Source organism: Homarus americanus, unplaced genomic scaffold (genome assembly GCF_018991925.1).
Source record: "Homarus americanus isolate GMGI-L3 unplaced genomic scaffold, GMGI_Hamer_2.0 scaffold8226, whole genome shotgun sequence".
Taxonomy (NCBI): domain Eukaryota; kingdom Metazoa; phylum Arthropoda; class Malacostraca; order Decapoda; family Nephropidae; genus Homarus; species Homarus americanus.
In genome coordinates, this window is record NW_024717620.1 from 655,036 (window position 1) to 675,306 (window position 20,271).

The window sequence follows — 20,271 nt, forward strand, 5'->3', positions numbered from 1 at the left end:
GTGGAGGCATGGGGGCAGCTGTCTGTGGCAATAATTTGATACATGTGGCAGCATGTGTTGCAAGGTATCCCAGGTGGGAGGCAGAGGCAATCTGTGGCTGGAGAGGCTCAGTCTGTTGCAGTGGCAGTGGACCTTGCAAGAGAAGCTGCACAGAGTGTTACAGCTGCAGGTTTCTCCGAGACCACCAACAACGACATCATGGAGGTAATCAGGGAACCTGAGGTGACTGCCGACGAGATGTTGGAAGATGATGACGTTAGTGAGGAGGCAGGTGGTGCGGCAGCACGAGAACAACAGAAGTTAACTCATGGTGATGTAAAGGAAGCCATCGAGTATGCCGAGAGACTCAAGCTCATCCTGTCCAAAGACCCAGTAAATCACCGATATGAAGTCTCCAATAACCATCTGTTGCAAACTACGGAGCCGTATATCCAGATGTAACATGACCACATCAACGCTAGCCGTCAGCGTAACATCACCGAGTTCTTCACCAGCAACCCACCACAACCACAGCCAGCCCAAGTCAGTGATAGTGACAGTGATGGTGACTTTGATAGGTTTGTCAGGGAGGCCCTGACATCTGTGGTGGATAGTGATTCACCGGAGGGCCACTAATCTGCCCTCTGCCTCAGAACAGTGATTCACCGGAAGGCCACTAATCTGCCCTCTGCCTCAGAACCAGCCCCCATCCCCGTGTGCCCAGCCATCTCATCTACTAACGTAAGTGTTAAACCTTGATTTTTCTTTTACCTGGTACAGTATATTATTCTCTTATCCATATTTCTCTTCTATATTATGTGTGTGTGCATACCATCATAAAATTAAGATACTATTTTTACTACAAAGTACGTATTGTGTCAGAAAAAGGGTAGTCTGGGGGGTCGGTCCAGTCTCTATTTCAATTAATCCCATATGTTCTGTTATTTCGTTTACTCATTTCTCGTTTTACGCAGACCTCCACGGGTTCAATTGACCGCGTAAATCAAGAATATATTGTATAATATGAAAGTAAAAATTTTTGGTACAAAGATAATATCCTGTTTGATAGACAACTAACAGTTATGGTGATATTTTTCAAGGTTTTATCCCAATTCATCTGTACAGTGAGTTCATCACTGTCATAGCAAAATTATAATACCTAATACCCTGTACTGTACAGTAGGCTCTCGCCAATAACGTTTAATAGGTGCCTGAAAAACGCCGTTATTAGCAAAAACGTTATTTGTGTGACATTAAAATACATGTAAAAAGGGTTTATTGGTGCCGCCGCCCCAATAATTTCACCAAATTTTTCCCCTTAGAAGCCCTCCTAACACTTTTTGTTCGCTGAAGTAAAAAGAATTGTTATTCAATCATCAAAATAAAGAGTTTGAGTAATATAACACTTGGCTTGGGGGAGTTGTTGAGGTGGATGGTGTGATGATTGTTCCGTATCTGAGGGCCGCTAAGACTTGCACTGTCTTTCATTCTACAAGTTAACCATTTCACAAGAAAATGCTCTGTTATCACTATCAACCTGTTTCTATCACTATTATCATTCATAGCTCGCCTCGCATTTCCATCACTACCGAAATATTTCTTAGCCAGCGCAATACTCTTCTTGGTCTCCTCTAAGTTCCTCTTAATATTTCGCACTGTAGACTCAGGACAGTTCAATTTCCTCACAATATCAATGTTCCGTGCACCACTTTCAATGAGCTCAACAATCTGTTCTTTATCCTTGACCGAGTACGCACGCTTCTTGAGGCTTTGTCTCTTAGCTTTGGGATCTTTTTTCTCATTCACTTTAAAAGTTCCGGGTTTTCAGGCGGCAAATCACTCCCTCCACCATCTCCCCTAACCCCCACAGGCAAAAATGCGGAAGCCATTGTTGATCACTGACCCTAACAACCTCTGGTTATAGAGGCGAAAATCTCACAAGTGGGCGCAGCGCTGTATTCCACGGAGCGTGTGTGAGAGTGAGAGTGAGGTGGAGTGGAGTGGACAACTACGTCATCAACATGGCGGCAAACAAAAGCTATCATTGATGCGCTCGGACGCTTCCCGCGAAATCTCCGTTATTCAAGAGAATCCAGACGTTATCGAAAATGGGTATCTATTGTAACTTACCGTTATTGTCGAAAACGTTATTGTGGAAGTCGTTATTGGCGAGAGCCTACTGTACTTTGTTAAATTCTTCTGACTTCATCCACAGAACAGGCCATAGTTCTCTTTATTTACACTCACCCAACCCCAAGTTCGTGACCAACTTATTACTTTATTTGTTAGATTTAATAAGGATAAAGAAGAAAGGAACAGATACTACACTTATGGTTGTCACAGGCTTTGGTTACCTATATTCACCGTAAGTGATCGTATTTCATACACAGAATTGGCTTATAATCCAAGAAAATAGGAAAATGAGGAGCACCTTAGCTTGGGATTCAAGTTTTTCATGCTCATAAATTGTGTAGCAAGAGAAAACGTTTCCACCAGTTGGTACACCTGACTACACCACGATGACGCAGTAACAACAAACTACAGTCGGGTACCACCATGGCCATTCTTGAATCATCACAACATTTTTACTCCATTTTATTACGACCGCCGGGGTACCACAGCGTGGTGTACACCACGGCTGATCTTGCATTTGACCCTGAGAAAGATAAACAGAAAGCCCAACAGTTGAAAGTGTGGGGAGTTGGGGAGACCTCTTCCTAATCAGCTCCCCCTTCTGAACCTCCCCGTTGGGGCAGAAATTAGTCGTGGAGCAAGGCAGCATAGCCAGGATTCGACTTTCACGACTACGTGACTTACGCCCATTAGTATTTTACGACCTGTTTCTTTGATCAGACGTCTGCACGGGACATACGATCATGCACTGGCCGTGGACCAAAAACATTTAAATGACGCGCGATTTTCTATACCGGAACGCTTCATTCCGGCAGAGGGAGGCGCTGGTTCGGTCGTGGGCTTTGCAGTACACCGCATCGCGGAGCGCTTTTGTTTGTGCTTGGCTACTTCCAGATCCCATTGATCATACGCAGAACTCACAATATCGACGTAAATTTGACGATAATGATCAAGTTTAAAGGAGAGTGCTGGTAGCCCATGAAAAGGAGACAGGCAATTATTTTTGAGCTGAACTGAAGATAATAATATTGTGCATGAGTAACAGAAAAACAGTAGCAATAATCTCACGCTACCCAGGTTTCTCAAGTACTGACTATATCCACTATTCTGGCGACAAGGAACGACGAAGTAGTGAAAGGAACAACACCTATAAAGGGAACTATACAATAAAGAAAAGATGGTCTTATCCATTTATATGGAAAATTAGTTGTGATATGGATAAAGACCAGATGCTGCAAGCGCATTTCAAGCTGCTTCTAACCATACATACAGGCCAAAGCAAGAAGCTCTGTTCCAAAGCCTGAAGGAGCAGGCAGGAGATGAATGTGACTCAACCTTACAGAAGTCATGGGTGGTTTGGATAGATTTAAAAACGCTACAGTCTAAGGCCAAATGTTAAGGTGGAGTGGAGAGCAGCCAGGCCGATAAGCTGAAAGGCCGACGCTTATGAAGAGTTAGATGATGATTGTGGAAGGAATTATTTGCCTGGAGCAATATTCAATGTGGATGAGACTGACGACAGAAGGCATGCCTGAGGAATATATACATCCACAAAGAGGCGAAACAATGCCCGGATTCACAGTATCTTGGCGATGAATTATACTTCTGTTGGGGGAATGTTGTTGGTTTTCTAAGCCAGTTCTTCTATGACCCATCATCTAGAGAACCCCAGGGCTTTTAAACACAAGCCAGCAAGCACACTGCCAGTGTTTTTATCGCAGTAACAAGAGAGCCTGGATGACCTTAGTACGGTTTGGAGGATTGGTTCATGACTCTGTTTCATTCCCACTAATATGAGTATTGTCTGCAAACAGCGATTCCATTCAAGATTTTTACCGATTTTGGATAATGTCAGACAATTTTACCACACTCTGGACGATAGTACCCTGATGTTAAGGTAATGTACATTCCACCTAACACTACCTCTATCAATCCAAACTCCATGGATCAAGGTGCTATTGTTTCCTTTAAAGCGAAGATATTTACGCAAGACCTTCTGCCCAGGCTGTTACAAGTACTGAAGGTGAGAAAAACGCCAGACAGTTTTTTGGAAGGAGTAATATTTTGTCATGTATAAAGAACATTAGTACAAGCATGGGATCAGGTTACAAAACATTGCATGAATGGAATATATAAAGAAAAGTCCTGAAAAGATATGTGCACAGTTTCAAAGGATTGTCGAAATGAAGTTATTTCTTGGATATTAGTAACAAGACAGAGTTAGGTAAACAGCTGGAGTTAGAAATTGATACTGAAAATGCTGGACAGTTGGCTGAAAGTGTAGCAGAAGAGCCTCAGTAATTCAGGATCTTATTGAACGAGATGCAGAAAAATTGCAGGAGGAAGAAGAGAGACAAATGTAGAAGAAGAGCCTGCACTCTAAAAAAGTTTTCAGTAAACAAATGGCAGAGGCATTTGCCAAGCAATTAATAAAACAATGCAAATGTTTGATGACATGGATCAAAAATTATGAGCGTTATGCCAAAGCTGACAGAATCTATCCAAGATGCACTTGCTTGCTACACAGAAATTTATAATGAAAAAGAAAAAGTAATCAGGCAGTCTGGGAATTGGACATCTATTTCAAGAAGTCCCCTTGCGCTGTCTCCCTCATGTTCCCCACCAGCAGCTGCCTCTTCACCCTCAAGATGATCCAATACCTTCAACCAGTAAGTTACCCCTTGCATATAAACCTGTCTGAAGAAGCTTACATTGATGACCCACCCAGCCCTGTTCTCTTCTGCTTCTTCCAATTAATATAGTCCTCCATGTATCCTGTAAATAGAAATTATGGGGGGCCCGTGTGCATTCAGCTGACTACATTTAACCCTTTGGATCGACATGCGGGTAAACCGCCAAAATATTATATTAATTAAAATCGACAAGGGGATATCCACGACCTTGAAAAAACTTCCCCAAATGAGGCGACATGCAGACATATTATGTATTGAGGTATAGGAGTATTTCCTGAATGCAATATAGCTTATTTTGTACTATTTTGTTTGATATTATCTGAATATGTAATACATATCTAAATTTGCTGTTTAGTAACCAAATTGATTAAATTTATTTGCCATATACCAGACATTGATTTATACCAATTTCCTGCATTTTTGGGTATAAATGTCATTTTTCTCTAAAATTTGCACATATGTGAATTTTTGTTCCAGATTTGGAAAATATGCTAAAAGTTCTCTAGGAAAAACATATAGAAAATGTGATTATATGAAATTCATTTTTGGCAGGATAATTGACACTTTTCAGGAACCGGTGGCGAAATTTAATGCTACCTAAAGAGTTAAGGTAAGTGCTCAGTCACACTGTATCCATTCATTATTTATTACTTTTACTGTACTGTATCCATTCCTCATTATTTTTTACGTTTAGTGTACTGTATTTCATTGTAGATTTTTAATTTTTTTTTGAATTTTTTTTTTTATCTATGTCGGACTTACGACCTGGATTTGGGTCCCTAACCCCGTCGTAAGTCGGGGTCTAGCTGTATAGTGATGATTTTTTGAAGTACAGCTTTGCAAGGTGTGAACAGAGCAAAATGAACCAAGGCTTCAGTGTGATTTGCAATGAAGTTATTGCAAAAGAAAGTTTAAAACCATCCAAATTGAAAAGACACCTAGAGACAAAACACACTGAACTCATTGGCAAACCACTTGAGTACTTCAGGAGAAGAAAGGAGGAAATGAAGTTGTCAGTAAAAAATCTTAAGTAAAGCAACCACTCTTAATGATAAAGTACTGTACAACTGGCATCATATTTAGTTGCTTATTGCATTGCAAAAGAAAAATTGTCATATACATGTCATATTATTGAATAAATTATGTTTGTGTTTACCTTTACTCTAAATGTTCTCTTGTTCTAATTGGGTTTTGTTTTGTTCTGTTGCAGATGTATATGGATTTATGAGTTGAATAAAACCTTGATTACTGAAGGTGTTTGATCTCATACGACAACACATATGCTGAGAAACTTATTCTTCCATCCATCCTGGTTATCGTGAGTACAGTTCTTGATAAGTTTCCATATAAAATAAAATTTGTCCCTCTCAGTGATACAACAGCGTCTTGGCAGATAAGAGCTATTGCAGAGGATTTAGAATTCCACCTGGTGTCACGTCTACAGTCTGGTGGAGAATTTGCTATCCAACTTGATGAAAGTACTGACATATCTAACTGTGCAACATTGTTGGTTTATGTGACATATGCATGGAAAGATGACTTTTTGGAATATTTACTCTGTTGTTTGACCTTACCTACACACACTTTGGGGTCAGAGATATACAGTGTTAAATGATTGTGTATTTGGCAAATACAAACTGGACTGGGCTAGTTGCAAAGGAATTACAACTGATGGTGCAGCTAATATGACTGGTAAAAATAGTGGGGTTGTGGATAAAATATCAGAGGCAGCAGGTAATGACTGCCAATGGTATCTGATAATCTCAAGGATGTTCATGAAGGTGTGGTGAAAGTTGTTAATATGATCAAAGGAAGTTCACTGAACAGTCGGTTGTTTGAATTGCTGTGCTTAGAAATGGGAGCTGATCATTCACATTTGTATCATACAGAGGCTTGGTGGCTTTCCTGTGGCAGATCTCTAACACCCCCGCCAGAGCTGAGGACCATCTACAACGCCTTTATTCTCCCCAAACTAACATTATGCATCACCAGCCTGGTCGTCTTCTCTCAACTCCACCCAACAACGTCAGCTAGAGAAGGTACAGAAAAGGGCCTGCAGAATCATGCTCGGCGCAGAATACTCGGCTACACCAACACTCTCCACCTGAAAATGCCATCCCTCAGTGACCTCCACCACCAAGCACTGGAAAGGTTTGGCAGTGGACTACTGCACCACCCTCGTCATCGCCACCTCCTGCCACCTGCAGCCCCCACCCAACTCGGCAGTCACCACTACAACAAAATTCAGCCCATAGGCCGCCCGATAGATATAAGAATAGCACCATCCCATCTATTGTTAAAATAATAAACAACTCCTGATTTATGTACTGTACAGCCCTGTAAATGTATTCAACGCACATTATATCATTATGTCTAAATCAAATGTAAGTCTGTATATTTTCAGCCACCGGCTGCAACTCTATTAATAAACCGTTTATTATTATTATTATTATTATTATTATTATTATTATTATTATTATTATTATTATTATTATGAGCTAAGGATGGAGATTCATCTTTTCCTCTTACTTTAAAAATCTGATTTGGCAATGAGTGGATATTGAAACTGTCATACCTAGCAGACATTTTCTCAAAAAGCTAAATAAATTTAATCTGAAACCTCAAGGAAAGAAAAGATGTATTCCAACACAGTGAAGAAATTAAAGCATTTAAGAAATCAATAGTGCTATGGCAAGCCAGACTTGGAGTTGATCACCCTATGTACTACATGTTCCCAACACTATTGAAATATATTGAGGAAAACTGCATCAATGAAGAAAGTTTGAAGAACATAAGGTGACATACAGATACACCTCCTTGAGTTGTGTGCCAGCTTCAATCAGTATTTTCTTGGAGAAGTTCAATTTTTTGAGAAAAACACTGGGAGGCCAGAATCTATTATAGGGTTGAACCTAACACCTGATAAAAAGAGCTTCTCACTCTCACATGTGATAATACATTAAGAATCAAGCACAAGTCATCATCTGTGTTATCATTCTGGATCAGTGTTACAAGAATAGCCACTCTTAAGTAAGGAAAGTGTCTTACTGTTACAACAACTTACATGTGTGAAGCAGGTTTTTCACCCTAACAAAGCTAAAACCAAAGAGAGAAACTGACTCAAGACTGCAGCTGATATGTTGTGGAGTTAACCTCCTGCAAGCCAGATTGTACCAGGATCACAAGCAACAGGAAGGCCCACCAGTCACACCAAACAGGTAAATAAACTGCCTTACTCCATCTTACTTGTTGCATTTTACAAAGCAGCTTTACATGGTTTGCAATTATTTTATGTCAAAATCTACAAAAGCACTGATTAAAAATTTCATCACATACCTTGTACATGTGTTTTAATCCATATACAATCGACCATAACATCTGGCAGGAGTTACGTAGCCAGAGATAGCCGTGGATGTAAAAATCGGCGTGTATGTGCCCCCATCCACCCAAAAAAACCCTGTCCTGACCCCGTATACCTGTGTGTAAATTAGAGTTATTAAGACCAAATTATTTGGCAAAAAATTGGGGGTGACCTCTAAGCGAATTAATAATTTACGTTGGGTTGAAAATATTTGCAGTAACCTACCAGTAACAACAATGGAAGCGATGCACCAGCGCACCACGCACCTGCCAGCTGTGAGTGCGTTACAGTTGCCAGGGCAGATCTCTTGCGTCATCATAGCAAGCCCAAAGTAACCAAATCCATGGTATGGTAGCACACAAGGACGATGTAAAACATAGTATTCATTTATTAAAGTTATTTTATAAATACTGGACATAAATTTTTGTTCGTTACATTTTCAAACATCAATCTTTGTTAATTAAATTTGAAACAAAAAACTACAATACCGTATTTTCATTAAAATATTACATCACAAGTATATTTTACCTTAACTGTGACTGAATGAATATACGTATTCTCAGAAATAAATATAGAAATGTGATATCTTTTTTTTGCTGGAATAGCGAACATATTACAGTGAAGCGGGATAAAATCATGGCAAACCAATGACTTTTACTTTCTTTAGATTATTCAAAAATTTTACGTAATAAACTTTTGAATGGTTATCAGTTAAAAACTGTTATGCTAGTGCTGTATTACAATAATATTCTATCCTATCATTGACATATAATCCACTACTGAAAAGCCATTGAAAGAATTACGGTAACATCTTTGAGCGAAAAGAAAAGAAAGTCATTACTTCGTCTAATTTTATCACTTTCCTGTATCGACATCATTCAGCAAAAATATTCCATGATCTCAGAAATAAATTGTAGTTTTTATTTGAAGCGTAATGTACAGTATTTATATTAAAATGCAAAATAGCTATAAACAAATTCCATCACCCATATAATGTACTGGCTGGCATCTCCCACTCGTCCCTCCTCCCGTCCAAAGGTCACCACTCCTCCCCCAACTTCATCCCTCCTGCCACCTCCTCTCCTCCACCCCCTCTGCCTCCTCCTCCACCGTCACTACTGCCGAACACAAGCACAGCCGGCAACTGAATAACTGCCTTCCACCTGTAGTACTGAACTGTACTGTACTATGCATTTACAAACAATAAACATAGCAGAAATGCGCAGAAAAAAAAAAGATAAAATTTTCACTTTACTGTACAGTACCTATCCTCGGCGGAAACAGGGCAGGGGGGTCGCCAGAGTCCTCGTCACTCAATTCCATAACAGGTGAGGTGAAGTGGGGGCAGCGGTGGATTCAACTGCTTCCTCACTGCCACCAGTGATTGATGGTGTTAAATCTCTCCTTGGTGAAGTCACAGAGAACATGGTGATGGGGAGTTGGCGTCTCTTTGCTGTTTCTTCCATGATGTTTTTTAATATAGACAAAAACGTCATGCATCCCTCGCATGAATTTCAGGGAGCCTGCTGTGGAGGGGTCCTACTATAGGCAGGTTTTCCAGTGCCTCAATATTCCTGGTCATCTCCCCAACTTCTCTTCGATTGTCTTCTCTTCCTCATGCCTCTTTCCTTTTGCTTCCTCTTCCTTGCCTGAGTCTACTAGCTCCTGTAGATCCTCCTCCAGTCAGCTCAGTGTCGTGCTCTTCAATTAGCTCCCTAATCTCGTCCTCTGCCATGTCCTGAAGCCTTCAGCAGCCACTTTCCTTGACAGTGCCAGGAGGTCTTTCTGAATATTTTCATTAAAATCATCAAAATCATTTCCTTGTCATCGTCTTAGCACAAAACGAAAGCTCCTCCCAGTCTTCTCCTTGAACAGGGCTAGAAAGTGCGTGTTTTTGAATCGTTTTCAATTAAAAAATGTTCCATCACATGTATATTTACCTAAACTGCACCTGAATGAATGTATTCTCAGAAATAAATAGTAGTTTTGCTGAAACGTGATGTATTTCAATGTAAATAGGGATAAATACATAGCGAAAACAAAGACTTTACCTAACCTTCAATAATGTTCAAGAGATGTTGCTCGTTTTTTAATAGTTTTAGGATTTAAATATTTATATTTTAAATGATATTATATTCATACTGTGCTTGATATACTACATTCACGGAAATGTAATATTTTTTGCTGAAATAGCGTACATAATACAGTATTAAGAGTGGGATAAAATGCGTAGCGAAAACAATGACTTCGCTTCTTCGTTCAAAAGATATTTACCGTAATACGCTTTTGAATGGTTTTTCAGTTAAAAAACATTGCATCACAAGTGAATTAGGATAGAAGAATATTATTGTAATACAACAGTTTTTTGCTTCAGAAACCATTAACGTCTGATAACTATCTTCACTCCTACCGTCACTTTCCGCTATATCGTCTGCGTCATTTCAGCAAAATATTACATTTCCATATTCTCAGAAATAAATAGTAGTTTTGCTGAAACGTAATGCATTTCAATGTAAATTAGGATAAACTACATGAAAACAAAAGACTTTACCTAGCCTTCCGATGTTCAAGATATGTTACTCGTTTTTTAGTAGTTTTCGGTTAAAATACTCTTATATTAGTGATATTCTATTCATACTGTGCTTGATATAATACATTCACAGAAATGTAATATTTTTGCAACTACAATGCTGATGTCAACACAAGCGTGGTTACAGCGAGACTGACTGAGTGAGGGAGAGCTATGCGTGGTGTGAGGTTGCGGGAGCGGGCGGTGTCCCGTGTTCGGTGCCGCGCGGGAGTTGAATGGCGCGTGATTTGAATGTACTTCAATTACTTCAATGTACAGAATATTCCTCCGGCGGGGCAACCCGGGTATTTGCAAATCCGTGGATTATAAACCCGCGTATGTTAAGGGCCGACTGTATATGTATTTATGTAGGTAGGTATAATTATGTATAATTGGCAAAGATAATTCCTCTTCACGTAGTCATTTCAATTATATTTTCGCCCCCGAGGCCCCGATGTGGGTCAGTGACCTGTGCCCAGGTGGGCGAATCACCGTAAAAAAAAAAAAAATGATATAATAAAGAAATAGAATTTACATAAACAGTATAACAAAATTTATCTATGCAATTGATGTAATACAAATTATCATCAATATAAGGATATCATTGATAGCTTTATCAGATAAGTAACTTGAAGATGTAGCAAAATTACTTTCCCCGAATGTACATACAGTATATTACAAATACAAGTATGCATGCATGTGTGTATGCAGGCATGTATTGGTAGAATAGCATGTGTTTCTATCCATAAGGGAAGGGGGGGGGGGCTCTTACGACTGGCAATAGGGCCGTGAAGATACTGCATAAAATCGTACTGGGTCGCAATGAAAAAATTAAGAACACTGAACTAGGCTACTCACACAATGTTATGAGGCAACAAATGTAAGTCACTACCAGTGTACTAGACTACTCACACACTGTTATGGGGCAACATTCATTGCCTGTCAGTGATGGTACAACAAAAAGGCATATGGAGTGAAAACTGTACTATCATTAAAGAAAACTAGCTAGAAAAGTGCTTTAGCCTTGAAGTTGAGCAGCACTGCAGAGGAAACAAATAGGATTTTAAAACCATTCCAGTACAGTTTACTGCTAACAAGCCATTCACTTTATATACTTACGTGACCTGTACCTAAACATTCAAATTGTATTTTTGCCACAAAAATGTTAACTTCATTTTACAAACTTTGGACCGAAGAGGATCACTATACTTTCAAATTATATTTTTTACTTTTTTTACCAAACAGTTACACAGCAAAAGAGAAATGGTACAGTTAATGATGAAACACACAGCAGTACAGTACAGTATGACATACCTTGGAAAACATTCGTGTTGCTGCATGGGACGAGGTGACCAATAAGATGGTGAACACAGTTTGAAAGGAGTCTGAGGGGGGGAGGGGGAGCGTTTACAACCTCACAAGTTCTGACTCTGAGATACAAGATGATGCTGCAGCCCACATACTCAACCTGAGGTGGAACAGTGGAATTTCTTTCAGCAAATTTGTTTTTGAGATGAGGATAAAAAAGAAGATACTGTAGTTAATAAATTACTGTCAGTATTTATGAATTAAATTCTTGAAGAACCTCAAGGAAGGAGGGGCCCCAGCTTAGACTCCTGGTATGACTGTACATAGGGGCAAATAGTAAATGTTCAAAACAGTGACTACCTGTAAATATTACGCTACTGTATTACATTACATGTATACAGGTACAAAGTTTTTATACTTACCTTTAATGATAATAATAATTTGATGTGTTGTGTGTGACATTGACGAGTGTGCCAAATTCACGTGTCAACAAAGCTTGTGTTAATGTTTTAAAAATTTAAATAACCACACAATTGTCAACCATTATGACCTACAAAGTAACCTTATTTTTACCTTTTTCCACAGTTCTACATGATTGCCTCTTACACAGAGGTGTGCAAAGTATTTAAATTTGCTTCTGTACTGTACATAGTCTTGTTAAAGTACTTGCACAAGTACTTAAGGTTCTCAAGTTTTGCGAGTTTTGAATTCAACGTTTTTTATTTGGACACAAAAAAAAACACTACACAATTTCAAATTTTCCCGGCGGAAACTCGAATTTCGACGGGTTTGAGCGGCCCGCCAACGTTCAGACGACGTGCACAATTGTGTAAACAGCGTCATTTCTCTTATGTACAAAAGATTCATTATATTATTGTTTATTACTGAATGTCTTTTTGATTGAATTAATGTTTATGTGTGCAAAATGAACAATACAATTCATTAATAATACGTAGAATATTAAAACACACGAGGAGACGAGACAGCATTGTTTTCGTTGTTTACAAAACCAGTGACTGACTGGTTCTACATATAAAACTGAAGAAAATAAGACCCTGGTTGTAGCTGTAGTAAAATTAATGTAAAAAAATTAATGGTAAAGAAAAAAGTGAGACTGCGTATGTAAGTACGCACATGTGAAAACATATCATCATTACTCTAGGGACTGTCAATTGATTGAAAATGTCCAAAGGAGGGCCACCAATCTGGTGCCTGCTCTAAGGCACCTCAGCTACCCAGAGAGATTAGAACACCTGCAACTGCCTAGCTTATGCTGCAGACAGACAAGGGGTGACCTAATTGAAGTGTACCTGTATAAACATCTCAGGGGGCACTTATTCAGTCGAATGTACATACCTGGAGCTGGCGAACACCCATCACACAAGAGGTCACAGCTCAAGGTTGAAGAAGCCACAAGTCCAGAAAACTGTGAGGGCAAACTTTTTGGAGTGAGAGTTGTGAACTCTTGGAACAATCTGCCAGAGAGTGCTGTAACGGTACCGAGTGTGAACTCTTTCAAGACCAGACTTGACCAACACTGGAGCAGGTTCAGGTACATTCAGGAGCAAGTGCATGCCCAGTACTTGTCAACAGTGAATAGCAGAGAAACAACCGATCGCCCAAGTGGCTAACGAGCCGATCAGTGGTGAAGAGGATAAAAGTAAAAGTAAAAAGAAGAAACCATGAAAGGCTGTGACTCTTGAGGCAAAGCTTTAAGTAATTAAGTGTCATGAATGTGATGATGACCCAACCAAGTTTGGGAAATATCTTGATCTGGCTGCTTCTACTGAGGCCACAATTTACAAGCATGCTGAGGACTGTGGTGTCCCTGGCAGACAGCAGTGATAAGGTGGACAACCCTCCTCATCTCGCTGAGTGAAGCCATTACTCAGCTCACCCCTGCTCTGGCGGTGAGCCCTCACTACCCTCCCATAAGGTAATTACCAAAGATATACAGTATTTTTGTTTTCAAGTGTTAGGTAGTAAATCAGAGTAGTTGTGTTCTAGTTGAGAAGGTTTTCATCTTGTTTGTGAACATATTTCGTGCTCTTGAGGTATGATATTAGGGCATTTTTGTCAATGGGGAACTGAACCCTATTTTTTCCATACCCACTATCTCAGATGTGGGGGAATTAATTTAGCATGAAATACTTATTCAAAGTGTTAAAATGAAGGTTGTTATACATTGCCTTACATCCCTTGAAGCTGTTTTGGGACAAAAAGTAGGTGACATCATGAAAAACCCCTCCTCATTCATGTGAGGTGGGAGGAAGGCTGGAAGAGGAAGTATGGACAGGGAGGGGGTAGAGTGGTGTTAGGATGTGTCATGTGTAAGAGAGAAACCCACAAGCAAATTATTTTACAAATGCAATTATTTTAAGAACATAGGATAGCGGCATCAGTTTGTATTAAAAAATATTAAAATTTAAACTAGAGCGAGGGCATTTACAAACTGGATCCTGTGATGCAAACTTTGGTGGTCCGTCAGGTCCATGCCGGCAAATGTGCTACTTGACCTTGTTAAAGGTGACCACTGTGGTGATGTGTGTCATGAAGGATGGGAGTAGTCTGATGAGATTGTGAGGTTATGTCACATGTCCTAAGGAGGGTGACAGTTGTTGCCAAAACTGTTTGAATTAAATATGAATCAATCCCAAGCAAAAGTTCAAAGTGATCTTTTATTCTGCAGCCCTGGATGTAGTAATAGAATCAGTTGAACAAAGGTTCACACCTAAGCATCAAGTAAGTTCCCTTGTTTGGTTTCCTGTATGACATTCACAATATGCAGACAATAGCATCAAAAAAAGTACTGTAATGGAACATTGCTTAAAACTAGAAAATATTCACAACAAGATGTCCACAAAGATATTGACGTTTGCATCACCACGAAACATTTTACAGTTTACATGTTAAAAAAAGCTATCAGATATTGTTCCAAATGAATTTATTGCTTTAAGTATTCTCTTGACACTACAGGTACCTGTGTCTGTGGCCAGTGGTGAGCTAAGTTTTTTCAAACTAAAATTGATACAAACATATTTACTCAACATGACACAAGAAAGACGTTGGGCTTTTCACTCTTGTCCATAGAACATGAAATTGCTGAGAAACTTGACTTGAAACAACTTGTTTGCACATTTTCAAAATCAAGGTATGAGAGAACTGTACTACCTGTATAATGTACTGTATTACCCATACACCTGTTGCTAAATGACTTATTGGGTACAGATGGAACTACTGTACTGTATCTGACACTCAAGTTTCTATTCTGTACTTTTGGGGAGACCATGTTAGTCTGACCCCAGACTAGCTAGATTTATGAAGGTATGACCTGGTGGTGATGTGGGAATACTGTGGCCAGAGTCCACACCACACTTACCCATAATTTACATAAATTGTATCTCGTTTCTTTACTGAGTGTGTATAGTAATTATGTAATAATACAGTACTACTGTAATGAGTTACAGGAGCTAAGTAAATGCAGAAAAGGTAAGAGTGGAGCAGACGGCTAACACCAGGAGTTGTTCGATTTCATTTATATTTTCCACAAATGTTCCTTGGATGAAAGTAAGTAATAAAAACGATTGGACAAATTTTCATCTTAATTATAAGTTTTTTCTCTATAATCATAAGTCACCTGTAGTGGACAGAGCACGGTGGATGAAGGAAATTGCGGGCTAAAAACACAGCGAAAAACAGATCATATGAGACTTTATGTCCTTTGCACGGGAAGAAATTTAATCATACCCATAAATATTCTGCCAAAAATTCTGGCCTGTTGGAGTGTGTTCTCTTCCGATTGTAAACAAATAAATTCAGATTCCAATCTCGCTTAAACTGTCAACTAACAACAAATCATCATATCTGAAATTTTACGACCTGTATTAAAGGCACGACAGCCTTCTTTTTTTTTAACCTTCAGTATTTAGGGGCTTTTTAGGAGTGTTTCTGACGCATTTTTTGGCTTTACGCGAGGTCCCAGGAACGTAACCCAAGTGTGAGTTGCGAGTACACAATACTGTATTATGGTAAAGAAGAAGAAGTGTGGAAATTTCTACAAGAACACGGTGTTCTACCTACGGAAGTTATTTGCGCCAAGTGGAACCATCCTTGTAGTCACCAAGCTGATAAACACCTCTGGTACTGTGGGAGAAGAACTGTTCTTCCCTAGTCTAGCAAGAGTAACAAAAGAAATTATACAGCATTACACTACAAAGGAACAGTTCCCTCTAGTGCACATCTGCACCTGTGGAAACTGATCTTATTTGTCAATCATTGTCTCCATAAGACCTGGGACCCCAACTCCAAGTCTTCTGAGTCTAATTAAAGTAAGCACACAGGTAGATAGGTTAGGATTAGGTTAGGTTGGACTGGTTTCGGTTGGGTTAGGTTAGGTTTGGGATGATTGTGACTTTCACTTCTATCACAAATTACTACTTTTTGTGATTTTCCCCCACCTAAAACCTCTGGTTTCTGCTGGGGTCCCCCATTACCATTAAATAAGAGGGGTTAGCTCAAAAAGTAGTGATTTGCAGTAGAAATGAAGATCAGAATAGTTCAAAACACATCAAAAACCATCGGAATAACATATTTTCAACTTCCAAACAGGTGGATGACCGAAATGATAATTTTACCATGCACCCAATTACAATTTGTGACAGTGAATCTTAGCAGCCATTTCTTCAACTATTCTTGAAGCTCATAGAGATCTTTCTGTAGCTTTTTAGCTTCAAGAAAGCACCTTAAATAGATCAGGCTATTATTATCATTCTGGTTATCCAGCGAATTTTAAGATTTTAAGTTTTGGAATCAATTCTGTTGTTTAGACAAATCTAAGACACTTTTCTTTTATAGTGTTTCTGTCGTAAATTTATATTTTTAAATTATATAATAATCTATAAAATTACCAACAATATTACTTGTTGAAAGTGGGCAGGGCTTTGAAGCAGAGGGAAAATGTGGGGTAAAATACTAAAAAATAACACTAAACAAAAATTGGAAAACCCGACCTAAACTTTCCTAACTCGTAAAAATGTTAAGAATCACTTTCGAGCTTAGGGATCCCTCCTCATCTGAACACCAAAAACATGAATAAGGTCAACTTTTTTATAGTTTTAAGATTTTTAAAGGTTGGGAAACTTTAGGTTAGGTTTTCAAAAGTTTGTTTAGTGTTTTTGGCTAATATGGAGGACTTCACAGCCGACGAGTCACTGTATTTGATTTAATGTTTTTATTCGAGCTATATTTCCATCAGTAAGTTCTGATATAATAATCATTTTTAATGAAATTGCTTCGTATGGTAAATATTTAGACAAATAGGTGCACACTACATTTCATCTTTCTCGGCGGTTATGCAGTGGTGCTTAGCCAATCATACGTCACGCATTACTGTGAAATTGAACTGGGTTTGTCTTCAAAGTCAACACTCATTCACCACTTCCTCAATGCTGTGGATCACCACTTCCCCCCCATCTCATTAACAGTAAGTTCACCCACTGCAGGTGTTAAGTTATGCTAGGTTAGGTTTGGTTGGTTAGGTAAGGTAGGTTAGATTAAAGTTAAGTTTAGGTGAAATTAAAGTTAAATTAAGGTTAGCTTAGATAAGGTTACGGTTAGGCTATATTAACATGAACTTTTAAATAAAAAAATTTTAACATTTGCCATAACTACGACAATGTCCACTATAAAACATAGTGAAATTGTGGCATTTTTAAATTGGTTTTCTATGAAAAATCAACTGCTGTGAAGTCGTAAATAATTAGGGACTTTTTTTTAGTATTTTACCCCACATTTTCCCTCTACTACAAAGCCTTACCCACTTTGAGCAAGTAATATTGTCGGTAATTTTATCGATTAAAATACTCGAAAGATATAAATTTCCGACAGACATGCTATAGAGGAAGTGTCTTAGAATTGTCTAAAATTCGCTGGATAACCAAACAATAATTTAACCTAATGTAGATCAAAATTCAGCCATTTTGCTTTGTCTATATTGTATCTTAGGTTAATATTGACGACTGACCTGCGGACAAGTTATTTATATTGCTGTTTATTTTCTTACCTTACTTTTATCAGTGAGTTCTCATATGACAATTATTTCTTGTGTAAATGCTACATTTGGTAGACAATTAGGGGCCTCGGCGCACAGTACTTTGTCTTCTTGGCGGTAATGCCACAGTGGTCTCATCCCAGGAAGTAGACAGCCAATCATATTGACGTATTTCAAAACACTCTGCCGCCTGGGCCGGATCAATGCTGATGCTCAGTGTATGTTCATGAGCCGTTCGGTACGGGCAACTGCTCTCACATCCACAAAAAACATAGAATTACACTATATGATAGTAAGTTCTTTCTGTTTAATATACCAGGCAGTCCAGGGCGAGGGAGGTAGGTAAGGTTAGGTAGGTCTGTTTGGAATAGGTTGGTGGTGTTCTAACAATGCTTCTGCTGCTTGTTTTCAGATCAGGTTAGGTTTGGTTAGGTTAGGTTTAATTTAGGAATAATAACCTCTTTTTAACACATTTGCACAAACTACGACAGTGTCCACTACAAAACACAGTGAAATTACGGTATTTTTATCGTTTTCTATGAAAAATTGGCATCAGGTCAGTCATCAATAATTATCATATCTTAAGGCTAAAGATAATTTCCATGTTGCAGCTATTGAAACAGTAATATATTTCGTTTAGTTAACAATAGTTGAAGAGATAGTTACAGGCCACAAGCTATGGCAGCTGCATCAGTCATCTACCAACACAATATATGTTTGTTAACCTTGTATAGGCTAACATTACTAACTTCATCTTATTTTATTTATAATTTTTACTATTCCACCACTGGTTTACTTAGAGGGTAAACCATAGGGACTCATGTCCGAAAGTAAAAATTTACCAATATAAAACAAAAAAGTTACAGCATATAAATACATAGACAGACACACTTCAGACAGGTACTCATAGACAGATACACTTCAGACAGGTACTCATAGACAGACACACTTCAGACAGGTACTCATAGACAGACACACTTCAGACAGGTACTCATAGACAGATACACTTCAGACAGGTACTCATAGACAGACACACTTCAGACAGGTACTCATAGACAGATACACTTCAGACAGGTACTCATAGACAGATACACTTCAGACAGGTACTCATAGACAGATACACTTCAGACAGGTACTCATACACTTCAGACAGGTACTCATAGACAGATACACTTCAGACAGGAGGAGACATAGACAGACACTTCAGACAGGTACTTCAGACAGACACACTTCAGACAGGTATAGACAGATACACTTCAGACAGGTACTCATAGACAGATACACTTCAGACAGGTACTCATAGACAGATACACTTCAGACAGGTACTCATAGACAGACACACTTCAGACAGGTACTCATAGACAGACACACTTCAGACAGGTACTCATAGACAGACACACTTCAGACAGGTACTCATAGACAGATACACTTCAGACAGGTACTCATAGCCTTAATGTTACTGAAGCTTCCCACATGTCTCTTACCGGTACAATAGTTGTGTTATGTTAAGTATCTCTTTGACAACTTAAATGTGCAGTAACATTTTTTGTCTTTTATTTCCTCAAATTTTTAAAGTTATATTTGGAATCAGCGTAAAACTGTACTAGTGTCCCGACTTTCATTATCCCATACAGATATGTGAAATTGCCATACAATTTCACTTCAGTAAGCACTGTGTATAGACAGAAAAATTATATACGGTCTTGATATATTAAAAGCAAGCAATATTATAAGGAAGTTATTAGTTCCCTCCTTACTGTAGAGATGATGGCTGTTGGTGTACACACAGGAGGCAGTGTTGCCAACTGTGGGCTGTTGGTGTACACACAGGAGGCAGTGTTGCCAACTCGATAGTGGGAAAACTCAAAACGTATCACAAAAGTACTAAAAACGTAAAAACGTTTCCATAATCTTCTAACACGTTCCGAAAAGTATCCACTTTTTTCTTTAATAAAATGATGAATTTCTTAGTATCTACAGAAATTTTGTATATTTACATATAGCCTACACTTCACGGCATCTGATAGAGTATCTATGGTCATTCGTCTGGCAACGGAGAACATTTCTACAAACTTCAAGAATTCTATTGTAAAAATAGAAGTGTGATAGTGTCGTTTTGTGTTTCACATTTCTTGGTTGACCACAAGATCATGTAGGTAATTTAATAGCCGACCCCGCG

At 38.8% G+C, this 20,271-nt stretch overlaps 1 protein-coding gene across 2 annotated transcripts in view; it reads right to left on the reverse strand.

The window, feature by feature from the left end:
- LOC121858934 (N-alpha-acetyltransferase 38, NatC auxiliary subunit-like) overlaps positions 1-19,954 on the reverse strand; it is a 67,186-nt gene extending 47,232 nt beyond the window's left edge. For both annotated transcript variants that reach the window (XM_042355588.1, XM_042355587.1), the window contains exons 1-2: positions 19,850-19,954; positions 12,050-12,203 (exon numbers count right to left, since the gene is read on the reverse strand). In XM_042355588.1, the coding sequence (XP_042211522.1) occupies positions 12,050-12,061 (12 nt within the window). In that variant the 5' untranslated portion in view covers positions 12,062-12,203; positions 19,850-19,954. The remainder of the gene's footprint in view (positions 1-12,049; positions 12,204-19,849) is intronic.
- Between the last annotated feature and the right edge of the window lie 317 nt (positions 19,955-20,271).